The 23,421-nt window shown below is 42.3% G+C and overlaps 3 protein-coding genes across 3 annotated transcripts; all 3 read left to right on the plus strand.

Moving 5' to 3' along the window:
• The first annotated feature begins 228 nt into the window (after positions 1–228).
• Rnase12 (ribonuclease A family member 12 (inactive)) lies at positions 229–4,754 on the plus strand. Its single transcript, XM_034499301.2, has 2 exons — positions 229–334; positions 4,199–4,754. Exon 2 carries the CDS (start codon positions 4,237–4,239, stop codon positions 4,672–4,674), a length of 438 nt encoding a protein of 145 aa, XP_034355192.1. The 5' UTR covers positions 229–334; positions 4,199–4,236; the 3' UTR covers positions 4,675–4,754.
• A 6,013-nt stretch (positions 4,755–10,767) lies between these two features.
• Rnase11 (ribonuclease A family member 11 (inactive)) lies at positions 10,768–11,340 on the plus strand. The gene has a single exon (XM_034497017.2). The coding sequence runs from the start codon at positions 10,768–10,770 to the stop codon at positions 11,338–11,340; it is 573 nt and encodes a 190-aa protein (XP_034352908.1).
• Positions 11,341–22,004: 10,664 nt separating this feature from the next.
• Positions 22,005–22,684, plus strand: Rnase9 (ribonuclease A family member 9 (inactive)). The gene has a single exon (XM_034497253.2). The coding sequence runs from the start codon at positions 22,005–22,007 to the stop codon at positions 22,554–22,556; it is 552 nt and encodes a 183-aa protein (XP_034353144.1). The 3' UTR covers positions 22,557–22,684.
• Positions 22,685–23,421: the final 737 nt, after the last annotated feature.

Genomic DNA, 23,421 nt, shown 5'->3' on the forward strand with positions numbered 1-23,421 from the left:
CCTCACATGGTTAACATTTACTGAGCTCAGGGTCTTAGCATAGGTTAGTGGGACAGAAACCAGTTTTAGTGATGCCCAGGTGACCCTGGTGGGGTGCTGATGAGCAGGGGGAGGTTTTGATTTGCTTGCTTAATTTAAAATCAAGTCTAGATTATTGTAGTCCATCTTTTCCAAGGAATTTGACCTTACATGTAGAGGGGATGGAACTGGTCCAGAGAAGAAAGCAGACCCTGGGAGTGCACAGCAGGGAAGAATGTCCTGGGGACGCAGAGAATGCACAGTGCATTCAGAAGCCTTTGGGTGAGTGCCTAGGCTGCTGATGCAGAGAAGCCAGGTATGAAGTGATCAAAGTGTTCTTGAAGTTGGAAACTGAAGGTGCTGTCCTACCTTAGAGGGGCAGGCTTCAGGCAATTTCTCCTCATCTGTCTTTCTTGGGCTATTAGCCTGTGGCAGTCATTACGGGAATTCAAGGACAGTAGTAAGACTGTGCTTACCACAGAAGGACCTTGTGTGCATAGCCTGGGGCTCCAACTGTAAAACCCAGGTTGACTGCCTCCAATTCAGACCCCCATCTGTCCACAGTCAGGAGTCGTTTGCTCTTGGACGTCTATAGGCCCCATGCTCGCCTTAGTTGAATAAAGGGAAAAGTGAACCAGTAGGTGGAGTTTGACTAGAGCTCAGGAGCTTGTAAAGGAACCAGTTCACAGCCTGTTTACAAAGCAGCTCTGTGGTTGTCAAAGAGACTGAATACGCCTCTGAAATAGCTGTGTCTACTTTGGCCCACTGGGAGAAGTTCTTGCTGTCAAGCCTGAGGACTTGATGTTCAGTTCCTGGATCTCCCATGGTAGATGGAGAGAAACAATTTCTACAAGTTGACCTCTGATTTCCTACAGTTACTTAGATGGCTCAGTGGGAAAAGAAGCTAGGGCTGGCAGCCCGAGTTCAAAGCTGTCTCTGACTTCTATAGGCTCACTGTTGCATGCACACTCCAAATAAGTAACTAAGTAACTAAATACACATCATCATCATCCAGAAAAGGCTGCCTCGTACCTTTCCTCCGACAGCTGCTGTTTTGCTCTGTGTGGTCCCTTTGACTACACTGCCAGTTCCCTGAGCTGTTTCACAGGAATGCTTCTCTAACTCTTTTGGGTCTGGTACCTATTGGCTAACTCTATGCTTCCTTATTGCTGGTTTCCAGGAAAGGCTGAGGGGCAGAGATAGGCATCTCCTCACTCTGCCGGTTGTAGCCAGTCATCTTATGACATCAGCATTTAAATTAAGCTCAGTAGCTTGGCCTGTAAAAGTGAGTGGAGCCTCACTCTCAGGCTAGGTTTTTCTACCACTCCTGATTTAGATATATACATGGGGACCCTGGGAAGTGGCAAAGTGCCATGACTTCCTTATTCTAACCTAGGTAATTGGTACCATTAAAGGGGCAAAACATGACATCTTTTGCCCATTTGCCTGCCCCATAAACATGCTGTGATCTTAGAAGCCGTGGTCACCATGTTAGAGATGAACACACCACTCTCTTCTCCGGATGTGCACAGTTTGTGGCGAGGAAGCCAGTCAAATCCTTCACAGTACTAGGTAGCCAGTTATCAACAGGAAACTCACTTCCTCCGGCAGTGGCTATTTAAAAAGACCCTCCAGACATCCAGGGAGGGAGCTCATGCATGAGCTGCCTTATCCCTGCTGTGTGAGCTCTGGACCAAGACAGTGGTGAAGATGTAACCGTGTCAGACCAGTGCAGTGAGCATTCCCCGTTGCAGTGGATGCCTTTCATCTTGCTGTGAATGAGTACCACTCTAGACATGAAGACGATATTTACCTACTGGGGAGTTATTTCTTGGGGGAGGGGCTGTTGACTGCAGTGGCTGAGACCTGGTACATCGGCCTTCCCTGCAAAGCTTCCCATTCCTTCATGTGGATATTCATGTGTTTTCAGTTTTATGTAAGTTGTTTGGATGATGCATCTTTAAAAAGAGAGGGCCTGGCTCTTGGTCTTTCTGGCATCATCTCCATCCCAGATGCTGCTAGCCACTGAGACATCTTTCCAGACTGAGACCTGGTAGATTCTCAAACATCATTGAGATTTGTTAGACGGGGAGAAAGGGAAGCCTATTAACTTTCCAGCTCCACTCTGGCCATCCCATGAAAACCTGATGGCTTCTGTCTTCTAAGACACCATTGAGTGTGTTTAGTTTTCACTGTCGGTCTGTATCTACCAGATGTAAACCCATGAGAGCAAGGATGTAGGCGTTGTACATAAATATCTACAAATATCTACAAAAAGAGTGAAAGGCTAACGGGTCCCATCATACCCACTGCCTTAGTTACTTTTCTGTAGCTGTGCTAAGGCACTATGACCAAGGCAACTTACAGAAGACAGAGTGTACTGGGGGCTTACAGTTTCAGGGGATTAGAATTCATGACTGTCATGGAGGGGAGAATGGCAGCAGGCTGGCCAGCAGACAGGCAGGCAGGCATGGTACTGGAACAGTAGTTACGAGTTCACACCCTGACCCATAAGCACAAGGCAGAGATGATAGAGGCAGAGGCAGAAAGAGAAAGAGCTGGGGATATCGTGGGCCCCTCTCCCTCTCCCTCTCCCTCTCCCTCTCCCTCTCCCTCTCCCTCTCCCTCTCCCTCTCCCTCTCCCTCTCCCTCTCCCTCTCCCTCTCCCTCTCCCTCTCCCTCCCCCTCCCCCTCCCCCTCCCCCTCCCCCTCTCCCTCTCCCTCTCCCTCTCCCTCTCCTTCTCTTTTTCCTTCTCTCTCTCTATGTCTGTCTCTCTCTCTTACACACATACACACACTTAAACATTTACCTCCACACACTAACACACACATCACAGTCTCACATAATATATATTCACATACATATCACATACATTTACAGTCACATATACACATATATGTGTGTATACATATATATAACCACACATCCTCACATATAAATACAACACCCATATTCATACACATTCCCCCACATACACATTTTCACACATATACACACTCAATCCCACATACTTATAATCTCACACACATATGCACACTCATACAATCACACACACACGTTCTTACACCCATACATACACACACTTATACCATACATGCACATCCTTAGACACATATGTTCACCCACACACTTGAGATGAAGGCTCATGTCAGAGCAAGACTACATCAAGTGATGGTTTCCATCCCTGCATGGATGCGCCAGATTTTCCAAGATGAATGGAGACACAGTTTTCCTATTGCTCCAGTGTCTGGAGCCACACATATTACTAAGTTTTCATCCACTAATTCTCCGCGTAGAAAACAATTTGTGTTTTTGTTTTGTTTGTCTTAACATCTGGTGTTTCAAAGATCCAGCAGAGTCTGGGAACTATTGCCACACTCTTCGGAAGGAGACAGGCATCTGGCACCGACAGGAATCAACTCCTGTTCTGCGTATTACTCTATGTCTCTACCATGACCTTTCTCCAACTCACATCTCTATTAATGAAGTAGAAAAATAGCTTGTTCACAGACTTGTGGGGAGGACTGGTTAAAAACATAGACAATGGACAATACTGTGGGTGGCATTAAATGTTTCCAAATTAATCAAAGGATGCCAAATGCTGGCATCACTATTAAATGTTCCCAATGAGCCCATGAGTGTATAATGAGAGCCGATGCAGGATCTGCTTCACCAGTGTCTCACTTGGACAGTGAAATCTCTTCCTCCCCCAAACACCCAAGCACACTGTTCCTCAGGTCCCTCCCTTTCTGCTCTTTCCTCTTCTGCCCTCCCCACACTCAGCGGCTCCTTATCGGCTCTTGTCTAGGAACAGTGAGACGAAAAGGGTTTTCTCACATACATGATTAAAGGGGCATGCTGCCTGTGAGAGGAAGAGTGAAAAGGCCAGGTGAGGGGAACTAGCATAAACTGAAGCAGAATCCATGTAAGGAGAGGCGCCGGAAGGACAGATTACAGAAGACAGTCTTGAGGGCTATGTGTGGAACTGGGTGGTCAGTAGTAGGAATAAGGACTTCCTGGGTGGGCAGCACTTGCAGTGGTCTTACGTGGTCTTATGTTGCCAGTGTGATTTAAATGAGCAGGAAGGGATAATTTATCCGGGAGGGTGGGGGCCGTCCTGCCTTGAAGCTGGAGGACTCTCACTACCCTCCCCTCCTTTCTGTTTCCTTTACTTACCAGGAGTTAAAGCCAGAGATGTGAAGGGAATCTTGCCCCTGATGGTCCTGATGGTGATTGTTTTCTTGCTTCTTCTGTTCTGGGAGAACGAGCTGAATGAAGATGTTGTGCTGACGGCTATAGAACAATTACATGTGGACTATCCTCAGAATGCTGCTCCTCTGAGGTACTGCAACTTCATGATTCTCCAGAGAGTCATCAGGGAACCTGACCACACATGCAGAAAGGTGCACGTCTTCGTCCATGAGAGGCCTCAGAAGATCAACAGAATTTGCACTTCCTCCAAGAAGATGACTTGCCCAAACTATTCTGACATTTTCTGCTTCCAGAGTGAGACAAAATTCAGGATGACAGTTTGTCGGCTCATTGATGGCACCAAATACCCTGCCTGCAGATACCAAATCTCTCCCATTGAGGGGTTCGTTCTTGTGACTTGCGATGACTTAGGGCCAGTTAGTCTCCAGGGATATGTTGAGTAACTTGCCACCAGTGAGAACTTCTCATCTGTTCCCCAAGCTGCTCTGGTTAACCTGAACTGTGGATATGGTGTAATGCCGTCAATGAAAGGGGTAGGTGGTCAATCTTCCATTGTTGCTGAAACACAATCATTGGTTCTGTATTAATAAAAACATCTTTGCTGAATTAAAATCACAGGCTCCACATGTGTTTTAAGTTTTTGTGCCTTGTCTTTGAGTCATTCACTGGAATTAATGGGAATCTGAGGTTGGATTACAGTTAGAGAGCAAGAGTCACTTAGGTGCGACACCCAAGTGGCCACCAACCAAGCACCACACAAACAAAACCCATTAAGTCAGTATTCTGAAAAATCAAAATGATAGCAAAAATCTATTTTGTGTAAAATATCAATATCTCAAGGATCTAGTATGAGAGGGCATGATTAGAATGAGCCAGGTCATACGAACATTAACAACAGAGAAACAGATTATATTGTTTAAAATGTTAATTTTGTGCATGAAGGATTATGTGGCATGGATTTTTGAATTATGATTTTATGTATTCTTCAATAATATTATGTTATGTATTCTTGTTTGTTTAAGAGAGGATCTTACTTTGTAGCTCCAGATGGACTGGAACTCACTATGTAAACCAGGCTGACCTCAAACTCAGAGATCCACGCACCTCTGTTCGTAAGGATGTGAATTAAAAGCCTATGGCACATGCCCTGCTCATACAATGTATTTGATCGTATTCATTCCCTTTAGCCCTGTTTCCTTCTGACCCCGCTCCCACCCCCAATTGTTTACAAACTGGTCAGCTTTGAAGACACAAACAACAAAAACAATATTTATGCAAATATGTAATAATATGCAAATCTATAATAACAAAAGAAAAAGAGATATCAATTTGAGAATGGGCAAACATGGGAGGGGTTGGAGGGAGGGGATATGAGAGGAGACATGGGAAGGGGCCAGAAGAAAGGGAAGAAGAAAAGTGACAAAGTTCTGTTTTAATTAAAAATAAATGTGAAGTATCAGCTTCATAGTCTTTCATTCTCTTAAAAACAAAACAAAACAAAACCATGGTGTCCCATTTGTGTTGGTCAGCTACTCCTGAGCACAAGACCTGTCCTGAGGTACAGTTGCTATACCCAGTGTCACTCCGTTAAAGAAAACTGAATTTTTCTCTTCCAGAGCTATCAATTAATAGATTTTTTTTCCCTGGGGGTATGACTTTGTCTCCACTTCCCCTTGAATTTATTTATTTGTTTTATTCTTGTGTGTGTGTCACATTTATGTAGCACCCCTGGAGGTGAGATGGCACATCTAGCTCCCTGAAACTGGAGTTATGGGCGCTCGTGAGACTCTCTGAGTTCTGGGACCTGAACCTTGCTCTCTGCAAGAGCCCTAAGTACTCTTAACCTCTGAGCCATCTCTCCAGCCCTCTATTTATTTATTTATGTATTTATGTATTTATTTATTTATTTATTTAAAGATAAAGTGATTGAGGTTACCTCTTAGGGATTTTCTCCTTTATTATATTTTTAAATTTTATTGTTTGAGAACTCATACATATATGCATTGTGTTTCCATCGAACACACCAAACTGTCTCTGCTTCAACTTTTCTCAGCCCCTACATTTCTACCACTTCATGTGTTCTTTTCTTTCTCAACTCAGAGCCTATCCTTCTGTGTCCCACAAAGTTTAATCAGGGCCGTCTGTGTCACCCTGAGTTTAGAACTGACCATTGGATCCTGAACCTGTGGGCTACCGAGGCCAGCAGTAAGTGGTAGGGCCGTGTGTCCCTCCCAGCCCCACCCTCATCGCTGACTGTTAGGAGGGCCTGACTTCTGTGGACTCAGCACCAGGATGCCCAGCTGCTGTAAGTTATGAGTGGCATAGACAAACTGTGCATAGAAGATGATATTTTGCAGTCCCCCTCCCCACCCTATGGCTCTGATACATTTTTGGGCTCCTCCTCCACAATGTTGAGTGAGCATTAAGGGGTGATTTAAACCTCTTGCCTAGGGATGAGCCCTAAACCATTCTTGAGTCTCAGCATTTTGGACAGCCAAAGGTATTTGTATTCACCTTTGTTTACCACAAGGAGTGAACAAAGCCTTTATTTAAGGCTGAGAAAGCCTTCGTCTATAGGCATAACATAGATATTTAGAGGGTAGTTTGATGCTATGTCAATTTAGCTAAGAAGCCAGATTAGGTTCCCCTCCAGAGTCTAAGACCTCTTCAGTCATGGTTTGTAGTATTAGGCAAGCCCAAAATCCATTTAGGAAGCAGTGGGTTACCTAACATACCCATAACAGTCAGGTCACCATTGTATCTTTAGGTACATCTTGCATGGCAGGCTGCTGTTACATTTCAATCTGTGTGAGCTCATCCATGCCTTTACCCCACACCATCTACACAGAACTATGTGGCACTTTGAGAGCCAGCCAGCAGGAAAAAAATTTTTCCAATGAGCTCCAGCTCAATTTCTCTGCAACTTTCATCCATGTTTGAGCTGTCTATAGCAACAGGGTGGGTGGCCAAGAGGAAGGGCTGGAGTCTATATTTTGGGGTCACTTCTGGGGCTTAAAAGACTTTTCTAAAGATAGATACACCATACACTGCATCTGTTCCTGTTCACCAGCTCCTCCTGGTCTCAAAAGAAAAGAAAAGGAGGTTGGAAGGCACCCTACTACGTCAGAGACCATCCCCATAAAGACTGTAGAGAGACGCGGATACGGAAGTCCGAGGGAAGGACTGCGTTCTCTGAGCTAATGTTTTTTCTCTTCAAAATTCTGAATGAAACAGAGAGGCTTTGAACTGGACTGCAAACTCCCTCCACTTTTGGTGCTTGCTGTTAAATTCAATGTGTAGGAACCCCATGTCCAGCTATGGACGTAGTAACCTACAGCTGGAAGGAAGAGGAAGACAAATAGAGCCTCCTAATTCTGGAAATCTCATCAAATCTTGATAATTCGTTTTCTGTCAGTATTCTTCTGTAACTAGTTTCCCATCTATAAAACTATGATAACCTTTGTGTTTTTTTTTTCCAAGTCTGTTATCCCATAGTTTTACTTCATAAGTAGTGCAGAAAGCAGCTTTGCTTGAGGGAAGGCTTAAGTTGGAAAAAATAATAAAAAATTCAGATAATTGACAAGTAGGGGCCAGTTTACGGGGTTGTTAATTCTGAGCGATGAAGTCTCAGTCTTGTATGTGGGAAGCAGGACTCAGAAAGTGAGGGCGCCAGAGCAGGGTGAGTGATTCCCAAACGTTAAAAAGATTGTTCTGTCCTGATCTTCTCAGTTGAGAGACTTCAGTTGTTTCACCAGCCATTTGGACTTAACTCAAGGTTGTATCAAAAGAGGAGGTGCATCTCTGTGGGCTGCAAATTCTCTCTTTTCAAGATGTTAAATTTTGACCAACCAGGTAGGTTTCCAGGGAGGAGGGCAACACACTTCACTGCTTGTAAGTCAGAACCTGTCTCGTGGCTTCCTCCACACAGGGCAAGATTTCTCCAGATGAATAGTGTTTTTTTATTTCTCTGTCGGAATTCCATCATTGTTGTTGCCTTGGGAAGTTTTGCGTGCTCCCAAGTGAGCAGAGTGCTCAGTCTCTGAACGGAGAGGGAGCAGCGGTGGGTGCCCTGGGAAGTAGGTTATAGGAGGGCAGCCTCGGTCAGAAGCAGACAGAGCAGCCCCTTGCTGCCACCGCTTTCTTGACCCATCCCTCAGTGGCATTGTCTTCCTCTTCGCCCTCATTCCCTTTACGTCCCTTCCTCCCTCTAAGTTCTCTGTCCTCCTTGAAAACAATTCTTGAAGATAAATTAGTCCCTTTGAGGCACAAGTGACATTGATCTAGGAATCCATTTCAGAGCATTTTCATTCAATAGAGATCAAAGACCAATTCAGATAAACTGTGGCATTTAGACATCTTTACTTTGGTGTGTGTGTGTGTGTGTGTGTGTGTGTGTGTGTGTGTGTGTGTGTGTGTAGTATGTGTATTATAGTACATGACTAACATTTAGTGTTCAAGATGCTGAGGCAGGAGTTTCAGACCAGCTTGGGCAATTTAGCAAGTTCTAGGCCATTCTGTTTTAAATAGTTAAGATTCTGTTGTTAAGGACAAGTGAGGGGCTGGAGTGTGACTCGGGGCTTAAGGGCATGATGCACTGAGGCTCTTTCAGAGGACCAGGTCGGTGCCAACACCCTTGTCACATGTCAGACAGCTTACAACCTCTGTAACTCTAGTTCTAGGGAGTCTGATGTTCTCTTCTGGCCTCTCAGGGTTCCTGCATTCACAATTATGCACACACACACACACACACAGACACACACACACTTAAAAACAGTAAAAAGAAACATTTTAAAAAGTAAGATATAAGAGACTCACAGAAATGAGAAATTCAGTAGACTTAAGAAGAAGTGTCAAGGGAAGAATGCAATCTGGATTTGGCTTCAGAGGCTTTCAAGAGGCAGAAAAGAAAGCACCAAAGTGGGGGAGATAGGGACTGAGAGGTGGCTCAGGGGTGAAGGACACTTGTTGCTCTTTCAGATGACTTGAGTTTGATTCTTTGCACTCATATCAAATAGCTCATAATCGTACGTAACTCCAGCACCAAGGAATCTGACATTCTTTTCTGGCCTCATACACACATGACATATACAGACACACAGCCATGAATACAAAATAAAAATCTAAGAAAAAAATGGAGAGATGGAAGCTTCTGGTGTATTTAGATAAGAAAGGGTCACCTTGATTGATCAGGGCAGCTTTGTTTAGCAAGAGAAGCTCCGAGTCCTGATTGGGATGAGAACAAGCAAAGGTTTGGTTTATGGCCTTCAGGGGCAGGCTTCCTTTGTTCCTGGAGGCAAGATGTGTTGGAAGTGTCTTTCAAGTGGTGTTTTACAGAATGAGATGGGGGTACAGGGTGGGATGACAAAGGAAGTAAGGTGACAATGCAGACACACATGAGTAGGAGAAACTTTTAGGGAGGGACAACAAATAAAAGGAAAAAATCATTCTAGAGTAAGAGAGAGAATTATCAACACAAATAACCATCTTTTCTGGGGCTTGTACTATGGAATGTCTAGCACTGACAATACTAAAGGCATTTCACATTGATTAGCCATGCTATGCTGTTGACAGATCAGATGTGGTGTTCATGCAGGTCCGTGTGTGAAGCTGTGTCCTCTGGCGGTGGTCAGAAAGGATGTTTCAGGATCAGGGAGTTGTCAGCCTTACAGCAGAGTGGGTCCATACCTGTCACCTAACCAGACAGTGAAAAAACCAGATACAGTGAAACATAAAGAAAGATGTGCTCTCGGAAAGCAAAACATTAAAACACTTTGGGATTAAGGAAATGGCGAGGAAGACTTCACAGAAGGAAGAGGAAGCAGGGGGCTTCCCGGCCCCAGGTTCAGACTACCACACACACACTCTGTCCAGTTCCCCTTGAGTGTTCTTGACCTCTTGATTCCTCATCAAGCCCACACACATCTCTTTACCCATTTCTTGCCCCTCCTCCCCTTGGTTAGACCCAATAGCAGAAACTCTTGAGTATGAGACACAGTCTCACCTCCAGCCCTGCAAGAAGCTGGAATCTTTCTTGGCAGCATCAACTTTCCAAAGGTAAAGAGAGAGATTTGTGACTGAGAATGAAGGAAGGAGCCTAGGAGTAGAGAAAGGTCACTGTCTGTGCTTTGTTTGTCCCCATATTACCAGGTGCCAGGTCCTGTGTGGGCAGTAAGAGACAGCAATAGTGAGGTGTTTAGGGTGAGATGACTTTGACCTATGTGGACCGTAACCCCCTCCAGCAAGAGCAGAAAAGAGAAAGATACTTGGTCCCGGCACATTAGACTTAGCTCATGGGTTTTATGTCTTTGTTTTTAACTAAGGTTAAATGAGATAGAGTGAATGATTGTAAGTGGAGATTTTAACATTGTTGCCCAGTCCTTGCCCCTCAGTGGACTGTCATCTTGCTATGTCATTATTATTTCAATTATATCTACAGGAGTCTTATGTTTAGAATAGCTTGCAAAAAGGAAAACATCTCCCCTGTATTCTCTCCTTCCTTTTATCTTTACTGCAGACAAGATCACCGTGCTTATGAGATGGCAGTCTTTCTGCTGCTGCTTGCCCTCAGACTGCTTCTTGTAGAGCCTTCAGAAAGCAGAATGAAGGGGACCACAAAACATTTTTCACAGATGCAACCTTCTGCAAAACAGACTCTTCAGGAATCAACAAACTCAAACCTGTCAGATAAAAACACCAGCCTCAGCAAATCCAAGCATGTGATGTCTGCTCCACCCCGAACATCCAGAAGGCTATCTTTTGTCATCCCCAAGGGAAATACTATGAGAAATGGCAGAAACTGTGTAAACACCCTGAGAGTCTGGAGAACGGACATAGATGTGAATGAGTCGTGTCAGTTGGGCAATAACTTTATACATGGCTCCACAGATGTGGGACACGGAATTCCCAAGGCCACCAGTGGGAAGTGTGAACAAACACCTAACCTAAGCAGCTGTGGGAGCCTAGGACTGGAGCGTACCATGTACAAAGTCCTCGCAGGCCACCAGTGCCCCAGGGACCACGAGCACAGCATAACCTCATTAAAGAGAATCTTGACAGTGCTGACAAGCCATTCTCTGATGAGCTGGTTAGTTAGTGGTTGTAAAATGTAAGTCACAGGTTTTGAGACTAAAGGACAAGCTCATGGTCATTGTTACGTCTCTCCTTCTGCTACACACATCTTTTCTTTAGTACATGGTGAACACTGTCTGTACTAACCAGATGAGTGAAACAAAATAGCCCAATACAGCACAAGTTAATTAAAACTTGTAACTGACCCTAGAATACGACTCATCCTCCCGCTCTCACTCTCTCTCCCACAAACTGAATTCCTTCCTGGTTTAGCTATCAAGCTGCCCCAAAACTGAGTCTTCCCAAGTGGACAAAGGTAAGGAGAGAAACTCCAGGTCACATAGTGCATGAAGGTGAGGTACATACTCAGTTCTGCTCTTCCACGGAGTGTGAGCATGTGTCTGCACCTGAGCGTGCCTGCCTCCCACCCAGCTGTGGGTTGCCTGTCCTCTGGGAGACGTCTCAGCATCAACAGATCCAGCATTGTACAACCTGCAGTCCTCCACCAGTGTTTCTATCTCAGGACCGCTGCAGAGGAAACAGAGCTTTTGTCACAGCCTGGCAAAATGTTGCTACTGTAGAGCTCTGCCTGTTGAGAGGCAAACTATGGAAAATACAGAAGGTAGTGATGGGAGTGTCAAGTTTATGGCAAGTTTCAAGCAGGGCTATCTTCAATCTTGATGCTTTCTCTACCCATCTTAAGCCCGCAGAGTTAACAGTGCATGAAGCACAGCCAGTTACCGTGTTGTTATTCATTTTTGTGCAAATGTATGCGCCTGTTTGCTGTTTTATGTCTTTCTTTCATCCCAAGTTTTTTTTATTAAACATTTTTATTTGAAATAAATGCATGCAAATAAATGCTGTATCTCTAAATGCTTTTTCTTGAAGCACATGGTTCATTATATGTTAAGATTCCCAATATTTTTATTCTGATACAGAATTCTCAGTCTATTACAAATACAAGATGCTGACAGTTAGCCAATATAGACCTTTATAACCACATTTGACATTTGGGGGCTTTTGAGCCGGATTCTCTTCTTTACATAGTCACTGCTTAAACAGTCCTCGTGTTCCCTGTTACTTTGGTTAAGCTGATATGTAGTCAGAGCTTAATTAGCATTTGGTGGTAACAGGAAAGTGATGTAGGGAAAAGCCTGGGTCCTGAAAGATAACTGAGGACACAGGTTGGATGCTGTGCTCAGCGAGTCTGTTCTAGGGTCACTTTCATGTGGCCGGTCTGATACCACCCTACACTCATTCTCCAAAGAGAAGAGTAAGTTTTCTAACAGTACAGCATCCAAAACTCTCTTCTCGGTTCATATTTACTTCATATATGTGTAACGTTTTTTTCTTCACCGTTAATTTATAGTGGAGGGGTAAGTCAGGCCAAGAAATAACTCATTTTTTTCTTTGTTTTGGTCCTAAATGCAAGAGACATAGATTTGGCTACAGAAGAAGACAATTGAGCGGGACAGAAGTGAGGTAATGCTGGCTTTGAAAGACGACAAAGCAGCTGTGTTAGTTACTTTTCTTAATGTGTTAACAAAATGTCCTGACAAGAGCTGCAGAGGGGGAAAGGTTCTATATTAATCCAAGTTAGATGAGTCGAGGTGTCTAAAGCTTGAAGCAGCTCCTAGGAGCAGGAAACAGTGATAATTGTACACTTTGGAGCTCCTTGCTTTTCCCTCCTTGGCTGCTCAGGATTCTCTACCACGAGACTGATCCTACCAGCAGTTAAGATGGCTATTCCCACACCAATCAATGTAATCAAGATAATTCCCACGGGCATGCTCAGAGGCCATCTCCCAGGTGAGTCAGTGAACAGTTCCACACCTAGTCATTTCCTCTTCCAGACAGAATGTGTGTGCTGCCTGACGTTTGGTCCACTGTGAAGACTTTTCTTTGCTGGGGTCTTGCAGGGCTGTCCCTGAAAAGGGTTGTAATGCTGCAGCTGTCCACTTCTGGGTGGTACCTGCATAATGTGTGGACTAGGCCCCAGTTCTCTTTCTCTGTCCACTAATGATAGTACACACCCTGTGATGTGCACTGTGCTTCTACTGCCGTTATAGTGCCTTCTGCTACCAAGCAGGCATGCACTCAGAGAACCAGTCTCTTTTTTCCCTTCTGAACCATCTCACTGGCCCCAGTAATATTGATTTTAGACTCTGGCCCTCCAGAACTGTGAGAAAAATCAAGGTATTTGTTTGTTTGTTTTTCAAGACAGGGTTTCTCTGTGTAGCCCTGGCTGTCATGGAGCTCACTCTGTAGACGTGGCTGGCTTCTAAGTCAGAGATTTGCCTGCCTCTGCCTCCTGAGTGCTGGCTTTAAAGGCGTGTGCCAGCACCACCTGGCCCAGTGTATGTTGTGTATTGATTGAAGGCAACACATTTGTGGAAATCTGTTACAGTACTCATAGAAACTAATAGAAGGACCGTGAAAAATAATTTAAGGATTTTACAGCAAATATGTGAAAAGGAGTAATGTTTGCACATTAATCTTATAGTATGGACACTTTAGGTTCAAAGAAAGAGAAAGATAGATTGTGGGTCTGAGTGACATGTATAATCTGGGCAAGAAAATGTAGTGATAGAATGCTAGTAATGGGAGAGAATTGGACAAGGTTAATATGAGAACATTTCAAAGAAGTGTGTGAGATTCTCTGACTTATGCAGCATCTTTCCCCTCCACTATAAAGTTGGCTCTTAATTTCTGTGACTGTTTCAGTATGTACTTTTAGGAGGAAGCACCCCAGCATGGATGCAGTTCTGTTTTATCTACTTGAAGATATAATAACTGGCCATGTAGTTATTCAAGAATGTTTATATCATTGTGAACTCATGGATATTTACAATCAGAGTGGGCTTATACTCTAAAGCTTATTTGAAATATTCCGTGGTTTCAGTTTTAGCTTTTAGGGATCCTTTCAGTCAAACCTAGTGACTTCTTCCTATGACTCTCTCTACACCCTTTTCCATGAGGTCACTCAAATACCTGTAAAGTAAATTCAGGGGCTTCTTTGCATCTTGCTATGGCGTTAGCTCTAAGGATTAATTTGTAAGCTTTATATTTATTTATTTTGCTGAGTTCTGGTACACAGATGTTAATGTGTCCACACTGCTGCAGCTTAGAGTGAGCAGATGTGTGTTTCATCTCGTCACTCCTGGTCCATCTGTTCACATCCTGCCAACCACAATCGCGTCTGTCAGTATATCTTTGACTGATTCATGATGGAAAATGTGATTATCCAGTTGTGGACTCCTTACATTGATTTTTTTCATTTAGCTACTACATTTAATATCTACTTGTGGACTGGTAGCTTGTTACTCTAATCAGTTAATGGTATTGTGCCAAAGCATAAATTCTCTTCACTGCTGGTCAGTCTCTCAAGCCTCCATCCCCCCGGCTTTTGATACTGTTTTTCCTGTACCCAAATACTCTTAGTATTTAGAACATTATCAGACCCTGGACACACTCTCCTTTCATCCCAGCTTTCTTCTCTGTTTCTAGGATCAACAAACAATGTTGATTGAATGGCCAAGACCTAGGGAAATATCTCTCTGTCCTCCCCTCCAAGCAAACACAATTAGATAAGCCCATAGGAATGTTACAGTGTGACCTCTCTCTGTCTTGGTCTCTCTGTCTCCCTACGCCCTTCTGTGTCTGTCTGTCTGTCTTTCTGTCTTTCTGTCTGTCTGTCTGTCTGTCTGTCTGTCTGTCTGTCTGTTTGTCTGAGAAAGGATTTATTTTGGCTTACAGCTTTAGAGTATTATATATCATTGAAGAAAGAGCACAGACTACTGACACCCAACTCATTTTCTCCTTTTTCACTCAGTCCTGGCCGCCAGCCCATCCAATGCTGCTGCCCACATTTAGGGTGGGCCTTCTCAGTTAAAATCATGTAGATAAGATAGCTTTCTATTGCCGGCTTTACTTTTAAATGACATGTCATATACGTTGGGCATCTGCAGGTTGTTTATGTCATACTTGTCAGAGGCCCATCCTGACTCTTTCTCTTATGTATGTTGTTAGTGGGTTTTTTCAAAAGATGTACATCAATGTATTCATACTGCACACTCATTTTACATTAAAAATTAACTTTCATAAAAAGTCAATCCCTGATATCACGCACTCAATCCAGTGCTTTCTTTCATAGCAGTCTGTTGTATTGCGAGTGTGCGTGTGGGTGTTTGTGCATGTGCAAATGGTAGAGGGTTGGGTGTGTTTCTCTATCATTCTCCCCTGATTTTAATATATCCTACTATATGACAGATTCATTTCTTTATGTGATGAATTTTAGTGATTTTCATGGCTTCTTCCCCTCTCATCCCTCTCCCTCTTCTACTGGACAACTTCTTATCAACAGCTCCCTTTTCACTCTCAGGCCTTCTTTTGGTATGTGGTCTTTCACCAGCTCTGAATCTCTCCTTAAACTAGACTGGCTGAGCAGTGAGTCCCTGGGCTCTGCCTGTCTCTAACCCCACAACTGGGGTTGCAGGGCAAATAACCCAGGCCCAGCTTCATATGTGATTTCTGGGGATTTGAACTCAGGCTGTCCAGCTCACTCAGCAAGGACTTCACTCACTGAGCCTGCTCTCTGCCCTGAACAATCCTTTCTTATTAGTTCCTGCTTATTGTAACATTGTTTTGAATATTGTCCTGAACATTACCAAATCAGGGTGTTCAACCAACATATCTGCCATACCCATCTCTCAGTGGAGAACCAATACACAATGTGTATCTCTGTGTGTGTGTAAAAATTTAAATATAAATGAGATCACATTCTACATTGAATTCTGAGATTTGATTTCCAAGAAAGTTTTGATGTTCTTTCCATGTCAATACAAAGATTTACTGATTTGCTTTTAAACCTTTTACTTTTAAAATAATAATAAAATCATAGGAGGCTACAAAATTGTACCAATGTTTTTCTTTCTATCTCCTTCCCCAATAGAAACAGTTTACAAACCCTTAAGCATAAAATCAGATAACCCTGTTGAACAGACTATAGGCCTTAATCAGATTTCATCATGTTTTGTGTGAACTCAAGTGTTTATCTGTATGTGTATGTTGCATGCATTCATGTGTGTATATATGGTGTGTGCATACAGATGTATGTGTTTATGTGGAGTATACAAGCACATGTGGTGTGGCCCACATAGAGTGTGCATGTATATATGTGTAATATGTATGTGGCATGTGCATACATGCATATTTGTGTGGTGTGTGCATGTGTCTCTGTGTGCCTGTGTGTTTGTGTGTGTATATTGGTGTATACGCTTACATTTGGTGTGTGCATGTAGCATGTGCTTGCACATATGCATATGTGTATGGTGGTGTGTGTATACATGTGTGGTGTGTGCACTTAGTGTGTAGATGGACATGTGTGTATGTGATGTGTGCATATGTGTGTTTGCTTATGTGGTGTGCATGCATGTGTGTATGTGTGGTGCCTGCATGTATGTGTGCATGTGTGTGTTTGTGTATGCATGTTTGGTGTGTACATCTGTGTGTGTGCATGTGTGTATAGTGTGTTTACGCATGTGTGTGGCATTTGTATACGTGTGTGTGCACATGTGTTTCATTAGTGCTGTAGAACTGCCTTATGCTGGACTAGTTTGTTCTCTATCTCTATATTTCTGTAATTTTGAGATAATATGACACTAGACACATACAGTTATATAATGCCTTTTCTTTTAAAAAATGATTTCAGGCTGGGCGTGGTGGCGCACACCTTTAATCCCAGCACTTGGGAGGCAGAGGCAGGCAGATTTCTGAGTTCGAGGCCAGCCTGGTCTACAGAATGAGTTCCAGGACAGTCAGGACTACACAGAGAAACCCTGTCTCGAAAAACCAAATAAATAAATAAATAAATAAATAAATAAATAAATAAATAAATAAATAAAATGATTTCAAGGTTATTATTTTCATTTATTTGTAGGAAATAATGCAGAATAATCTCTGTATCTTTAATTCAGTTTAACCAGTGATAACATGATGCAAATCTGCAATGTTGTATGAGAACTTAGGTATTTACTTGGATACAGTCAAGAACATGCCAAGCATTTCTGAAATAGCATATTTTCATAACCATAAGTATCTCTCATGCTATTTTTATGTAGACAAAACCTGTCTCCTTTGTCTCATTAGCTGTATTTTTACATACACACACATACACATATACACACTTGCATACACATAAACATATACACATTCACACACACAGCATGGGCACACACATAAACACATACATGTATGCACACACAAGTGGCACATACCTATTTACAAATGAATATTCACACACATATACACAGATCTGCTTTTTCTCTAAATTGAGAAGTAATAGTACACTGTATGCACAGTTGCAAGCTTATGCTGGTCTTGAGTTTCCTTTTTTGCTATCCATAGGCTGTTAGAATATTTGCCGATTTTACCCTTTAATTTTGGTGTGATGTTGTGTATCCAGAGAGGTATGAGTCTATGCTTGAATGTGAAGTATCATCTACCATAGGTTCTTTTATCCCTAAGGTTTTTGTCTTATGTAATAAGGGCATTTCTTACCTCAAATTATGAAAAAGATTTGTTTTGTTTTCAAAAAGTCAATTTTTATCTTTGAAAATTACTTCCTAAGATATACTATATAAGTTGAGGAATTCATATGGCATCTTGTGTGTGCCTGTGCGCAGTGTATGTAAGTATATCTGTGTCTGTATGGTGTGCATGTGTGTGTTGTGTGAGGTATGGAGATCTATAGTATTGTGTCTTCATCTATCCATTATTTAACCAAAACCCAAATTTGTCAGAATTTTAACCTTACACATTATGTATTTCATCTTTATTCCATCTCTGACTTCAGAGGGGAAAGAAAATATAAAGCAAAACATAGGGGTTAAGTAAGAAGTCTACATTTTCTGGGATCACATTGACTCACAGGAAAAATGAGGCTGGTTTCTACTTATCACAATCTTTTAAAATTTTATATAGCCATATGCTTTAAAAAGCTAGGCAAAGCATTAGTGAAAATTAATTTTCAGAGAGCATGACACGTTTGAAGAGATTCTGCCATCTCTGTGCTGGAATGACTTCATTATTCCAAAGTGAGATATGAAAATTATTCTGTATTTGCTTTTGCAAAGTTGACTTTCAATTAATGAGATTTTTTTTTCTTGTTGTTGGTTTATTCTGCATGTCTTATAAGCATTCACCTTAGAGGAAGGAATGCTGTGAGCTGAGTAACAATGTGTTTGACCTCCCGGCTATCCACTCTGGATTTGATCTGTTCAGATTTTCTTCACTCAGTGTGGTCCTCACTTAGTTTATGAGGGGAATGTCTAAGACAAAAAACATTGCCTCAAAATATTTGTGAGAAGAATCCATTTGGGACAATTAAAACCTGGAATTTTCTCATGAAATGTAACCAGGAATGCCTGGGATCTTAAAAGTATATTGGAGTGTTAAAGTCTTTTTTGAGTTGCAACATTTATAGTTGTGAAACTAAGATTAAGAAATCAGCAAGAGGGCTGGAGAGATGGCTCAGAGGTTAAGAGCACTGACTGCTCTTCCAGAGGTTCTGAGTTCAATTCCCAACAATCACACGGTGGCTCACAACCATCTGGATTGGTATCCGGTGCCCTCTTCTGGTGCATCTGACATATTCTGGTGTACTTGCATATGTAAGATAAAATAAATAAATCTTAAAAAAAAAAAGAAAGAAAGAAATTAGCAAGAAATAATTCATTCATAAATAACACTTTACTAAGATCTCTTTCTTTTCTCTTATGTAATCTACATTTTCACTGAATTAGATGGTGAGGTGAGGAACAGATGGGGAGACAGGGCTGGTAAGATGGCTCAGTGGGTCAGGGTACTCTTTGCCAAGCCTGAGAACCTCACTTCAATTCCTGGAAATCTACGTGATAGAAAGAGAGAAGCAGCTCCCAAAAGTCATTCTCTGACCTCTACATGTCACCATGGATCACATGCTCCCATACCTCCCGACATACACAGTTAAAGTGTAATAATAATTAAAGACTATGAGGTTGATAGAGTCCAGCATTCTGATCTCTTCACCCACACAAATACCCATAGTCCTCACTGGTTTGCTGTTCAGTACGAGCAGCTCTTTTGTCAACAATTAAAATTCTGCTAGGGTTTTCATCACAGTTTTGCTTTTATTTCCTCAAGAAAAGCATGGCTGACTAGTCAGAAATGCCCACATCACCGATTTACTCGAGTGATAGAGGCAAGGCCAATCAGAAGGGTAATTTGCCTTGATGAAAGAAGATGGGGGAGGGCTGCACAGTGGGAACACTGTGACCCTAGAAGAGGGTACAAAAGTGACAGTGCCTGGTCCTGCCAGTCCACAGACCACCTACAGAGGAGCACATCTGGTCTATCAAGAGGAGGTGGTGGCAAGAGTCTGGTGAAGAGTTTTAACTTCCTCCTCCTGTGCCCCTTGGACATCCCTCTTCTGTGAGTCAATACAGGCTCTCTGGTGTTTAAGATAATGTGATAAGGATTTCTCTCCCTATTACCTAGACACTCCCAGGTTTGCAACATATAAAAATTGTAACGTGATATATTTGTTGAAGGCCATTTTATTGCTGAGTTCTTACTAGGTGAATGGGTACACCTGGACTCCATTGATCATATGTGTGTTGATTTGCTCACTCTAGCTCAAGATGCTCTGTGTTCTCACTGCAGAGTTTTGAGTTCAGCTCTCTGACTCTCACAGTCTGATATTGATGGAGATATGAAAAAATTATGTGAGGGAGGGTATATGGACATGTTCACATGGAAAGACCACTCAACACCACCAGTTTGAAATATGACTTTTTTTCCCTCCTTCTGTATCTCTGTGTTCAACTTTCCTCGTCTCTCCATTTTCCACTGTGAGCCCCCATCTTCTGACCTTCTCTATAAATTTCTATGGCCTTTCCTAATTGGTCAGCTCAGAATGCAAACCTACAATTAGCTGCAACTGTCTTCCCACTTTTCTTACACATGGGCTAGAGTTTCTTGGTTGCTATAGCTGCCATTTGAGAGTGAGAAGATGCTAAAAGAAAAAGGTAAGTAGAATTTCTATTCTTTGTCTGTTTCAATGTTGACAATATATAAGAAGTCTTTGTCATAGCTTATGGTAAGAAGTGTACAACTTCTTACATTACTATCTGTGTTACTGTCTTAAGATTTAAATTTACTTCAACAATGTACTTATAAGCTGCTCAGATTCACTCGTTCTTCCTAACTCAAAATGATTTTTTTTCTCACTGAAGACTGGTATCTCTGCTGTCAAGTTCTAAGTTCAGCAATCCAAACACTCTTTCTATGAAGAATAGTTAACAAAGGGTACAATTGAGGTAGGAAGCCACAGGCAAAATCTGTCTCAGAAGCCTACTCTAAGTAGAGAGAAAGTCCTTGTTTTCCACTGAAAGATCTTGGAGAATTAGTGGAAAACAATCATATTTGGGATGGGAATACACAAGACAAATGGGTCTGGAAGTTCTCTACAAAAGATGGTTTTCTAGACTAGTTCGTAGACTAGGCTTCGTTGCTTATTTTAGCAAATGGGAAGAGTCTTTGGATAGATGTTGTCACTCCTCAGTTTCCTATAGAAAGATCTTTAACACGTATCACAATTAACCAGGCAGGTTTCATGACAGAGATCACTAAGATGCACACAATATTTTCCTTTAAAATTATCTTGTGTCTTATGTCATTGGCTTAGCATTGAATTGATAAGCAAAGACATTTGCTCATAAACTTGTAAAAGCATATACATAGAAACAGCAGACTGTGGGGGTGAAGAGATGTAGAGGAATCCAAATGATACAATAACTGAATTCTCTACTGTTAAGATTAACATAACTATAAATAGTGATGCGAACTGGAGTGAGTTTAAGGTGGAAAAACACAATTAAAACGGGAACAATAAAGTTTACTTGGGGGCGGGAGGAAACTCCAAGGAAAGCAGTAGACAGTAGATGAACGACTTAGGAGATGGAAGGTGTGACGTGGCAAGACACGGAAAAGGGGCTTAAAACAGACAGACCAGGTGGCATTGGAGCAGAAATAGAGTCAGCCAAGGAGTCAGCTCAGTATATGTCTACTGTGCTGCTGCTGTCCTTCCCTGGCTTCTTCAAGACATCTGCAGTCAGATGTGAGAAAAAAAAAAAAAAAAAAGAGTGAGATGGGCAGTGTTCCTCATCAGAGCAAGATCAACAAGGGAAGGCTGGATCATTTCTGGAAAAATTATTAATTTCTGAAAATGAGTAAAAATGTGTTTGTTCTGGACAAACAGAGCAGGAGAAGGTCCTGGGGGGTCACGCTCTTCTCTCACTGTGGGGGTGGTCTGCCGTCTCTGCAAGCCTCTCCCATTCTTTTACTGCTTTTCTTTCCACCTGCACTTCCTCCCACCTCCCCTCACTTCTTCCCACTCTCCTTCTTTAGCTCTGTCTCTTTCTTTCACATTTCTCTTTTATCTGCTACTCAATACTAAAACACTTATTTTAGAGTCAACATTAGGAAAATCTTTAAATAAATTCTGAAATCTCAAGTCTGACGGTTTTTAATGAGCTACATACTCATAGTGCCAAACAGTAAGAGTTAGTATTTGTGGTCTCTGTGTGGAAATGGAAAACAATTTCATCCTAATAGAATGTCTCTATTCACATATAACTTTTGTTTCTGCAGGCAAAAAAAAAAAAAAATGAAGTCTCTGGCCATCACATTCGTATGGCCTTTGCCATTCCTGCTGCTGCTGCTGCCACTGAAGTTGCAGGGGGACTATTGGGATGACAGTGAATATGAACTAGACACAAACGTACGTGACTTCTTTAGGGAACTTGAGAGTACAGGGCCTACCAAACCACCTACCAAAGAAAGAATCATAGAAATGATCATTGTTGGTGAAATACCTTTGGAAGACTCTAATTACTGTAACATTGAACTCAAGAATAAAGAGGTTCACTACAAGGGGCGCTGTTACCCAGAACATTACATTGTAGGAGCGTCCTATCAAGAGCTATCAAAAGCCTGTTATGGTGAACGAGTGCAGTGTAATAACAGAGTTAAATTTTGCAGAAGAAGCATGGATCTGATAAAGGGAGTGCGATGTGTTTTAGACAGTGGAGAGCGGATGTCAAACTGCATATATAAAAACATCCTCATGACTGGTTATCCAATTGTCACTTGTCAATGGGACGAAGACACCCAAGAATTTATTCCTAATTATATACATAATATGTCGGTACCTGAGTAGCTGGAAAGCATGGTACATTAGAAGTATCTCTCTTTACCCCCAACATTCTAGGTTTCTCTGAGCAGTTATAAGTGGGAATAGCTCACCCTTTAGAGACTGATGCTGTTAATCAAAACTGAGATTGGCGGGTTTGGTCCATTCACTCTGATCATGCACCTTCTTTCTTTTCTATCCCCAAAGCACTGAATGTCACCATGGGTTGTGATCACAGAACTTTAACAGGTGTTTTCATAAAGATCACAGAATGAGTCATGCAATAAGTCTCCAGCAAACAGATGACAAGCATGAAGAGAAGCAGGGGCTGGGTGTGTGGGCGAGTTCAGGTTAATGCCTTCAGCACTTTGGAAGCTAAGCAGAAGTTCCTAAGTTTGAGGCTTGTCTGTGTTACCAGGCAAAACCCTGGCATAATCAAACAAACAAACAAATAAACATGCTTTGGAATAGCTGTCTGAAGATCATCCAAATTTTCATGTGATTTTTCTGGTTCAGTATGAAAAAATAAAATGCTTTACTGGAGTGACTGGCTCTGGGGTACCTATGGGGTTTCCTAGGGCTGGATAGCTTTTTACATAAACAACTTCAGCTTCTTTCAGACTTGAATGCAGCGCATCTTTCCAGTGCTGTGTGTACGTGTAGTTCACTTTTCACGTTCTTCACATTTAACACAATACATGGTACCACAAAGGAGGAAATCAAGCAATGAGTGCCTCAAGATAAAAACCTTTATTAAGTACATAGGAAAGCCAACTCCCCAGAGCTCTGCCCAGAGTGTGTGTGAGAAGCCCTACTCCTTGCTGGAGTGCAGACATAAATCCTCACTAAGACTTTCCCATTAATTGGTAAATTAAGGCCTGGGTCTGGCAGT

This window comes from Arvicanthis niloticus, chromosome 3, assembly GCF_011762505.2.
Source record: "Arvicanthis niloticus isolate mArvNil1 chromosome 3, mArvNil1.pat.X, whole genome shotgun sequence".
In the NCBI taxonomy this organism is placed as follows: Eukaryota; Metazoa; Chordata; class Mammalia; order Rodentia; family Muridae; genus Arvicanthis; species Arvicanthis niloticus.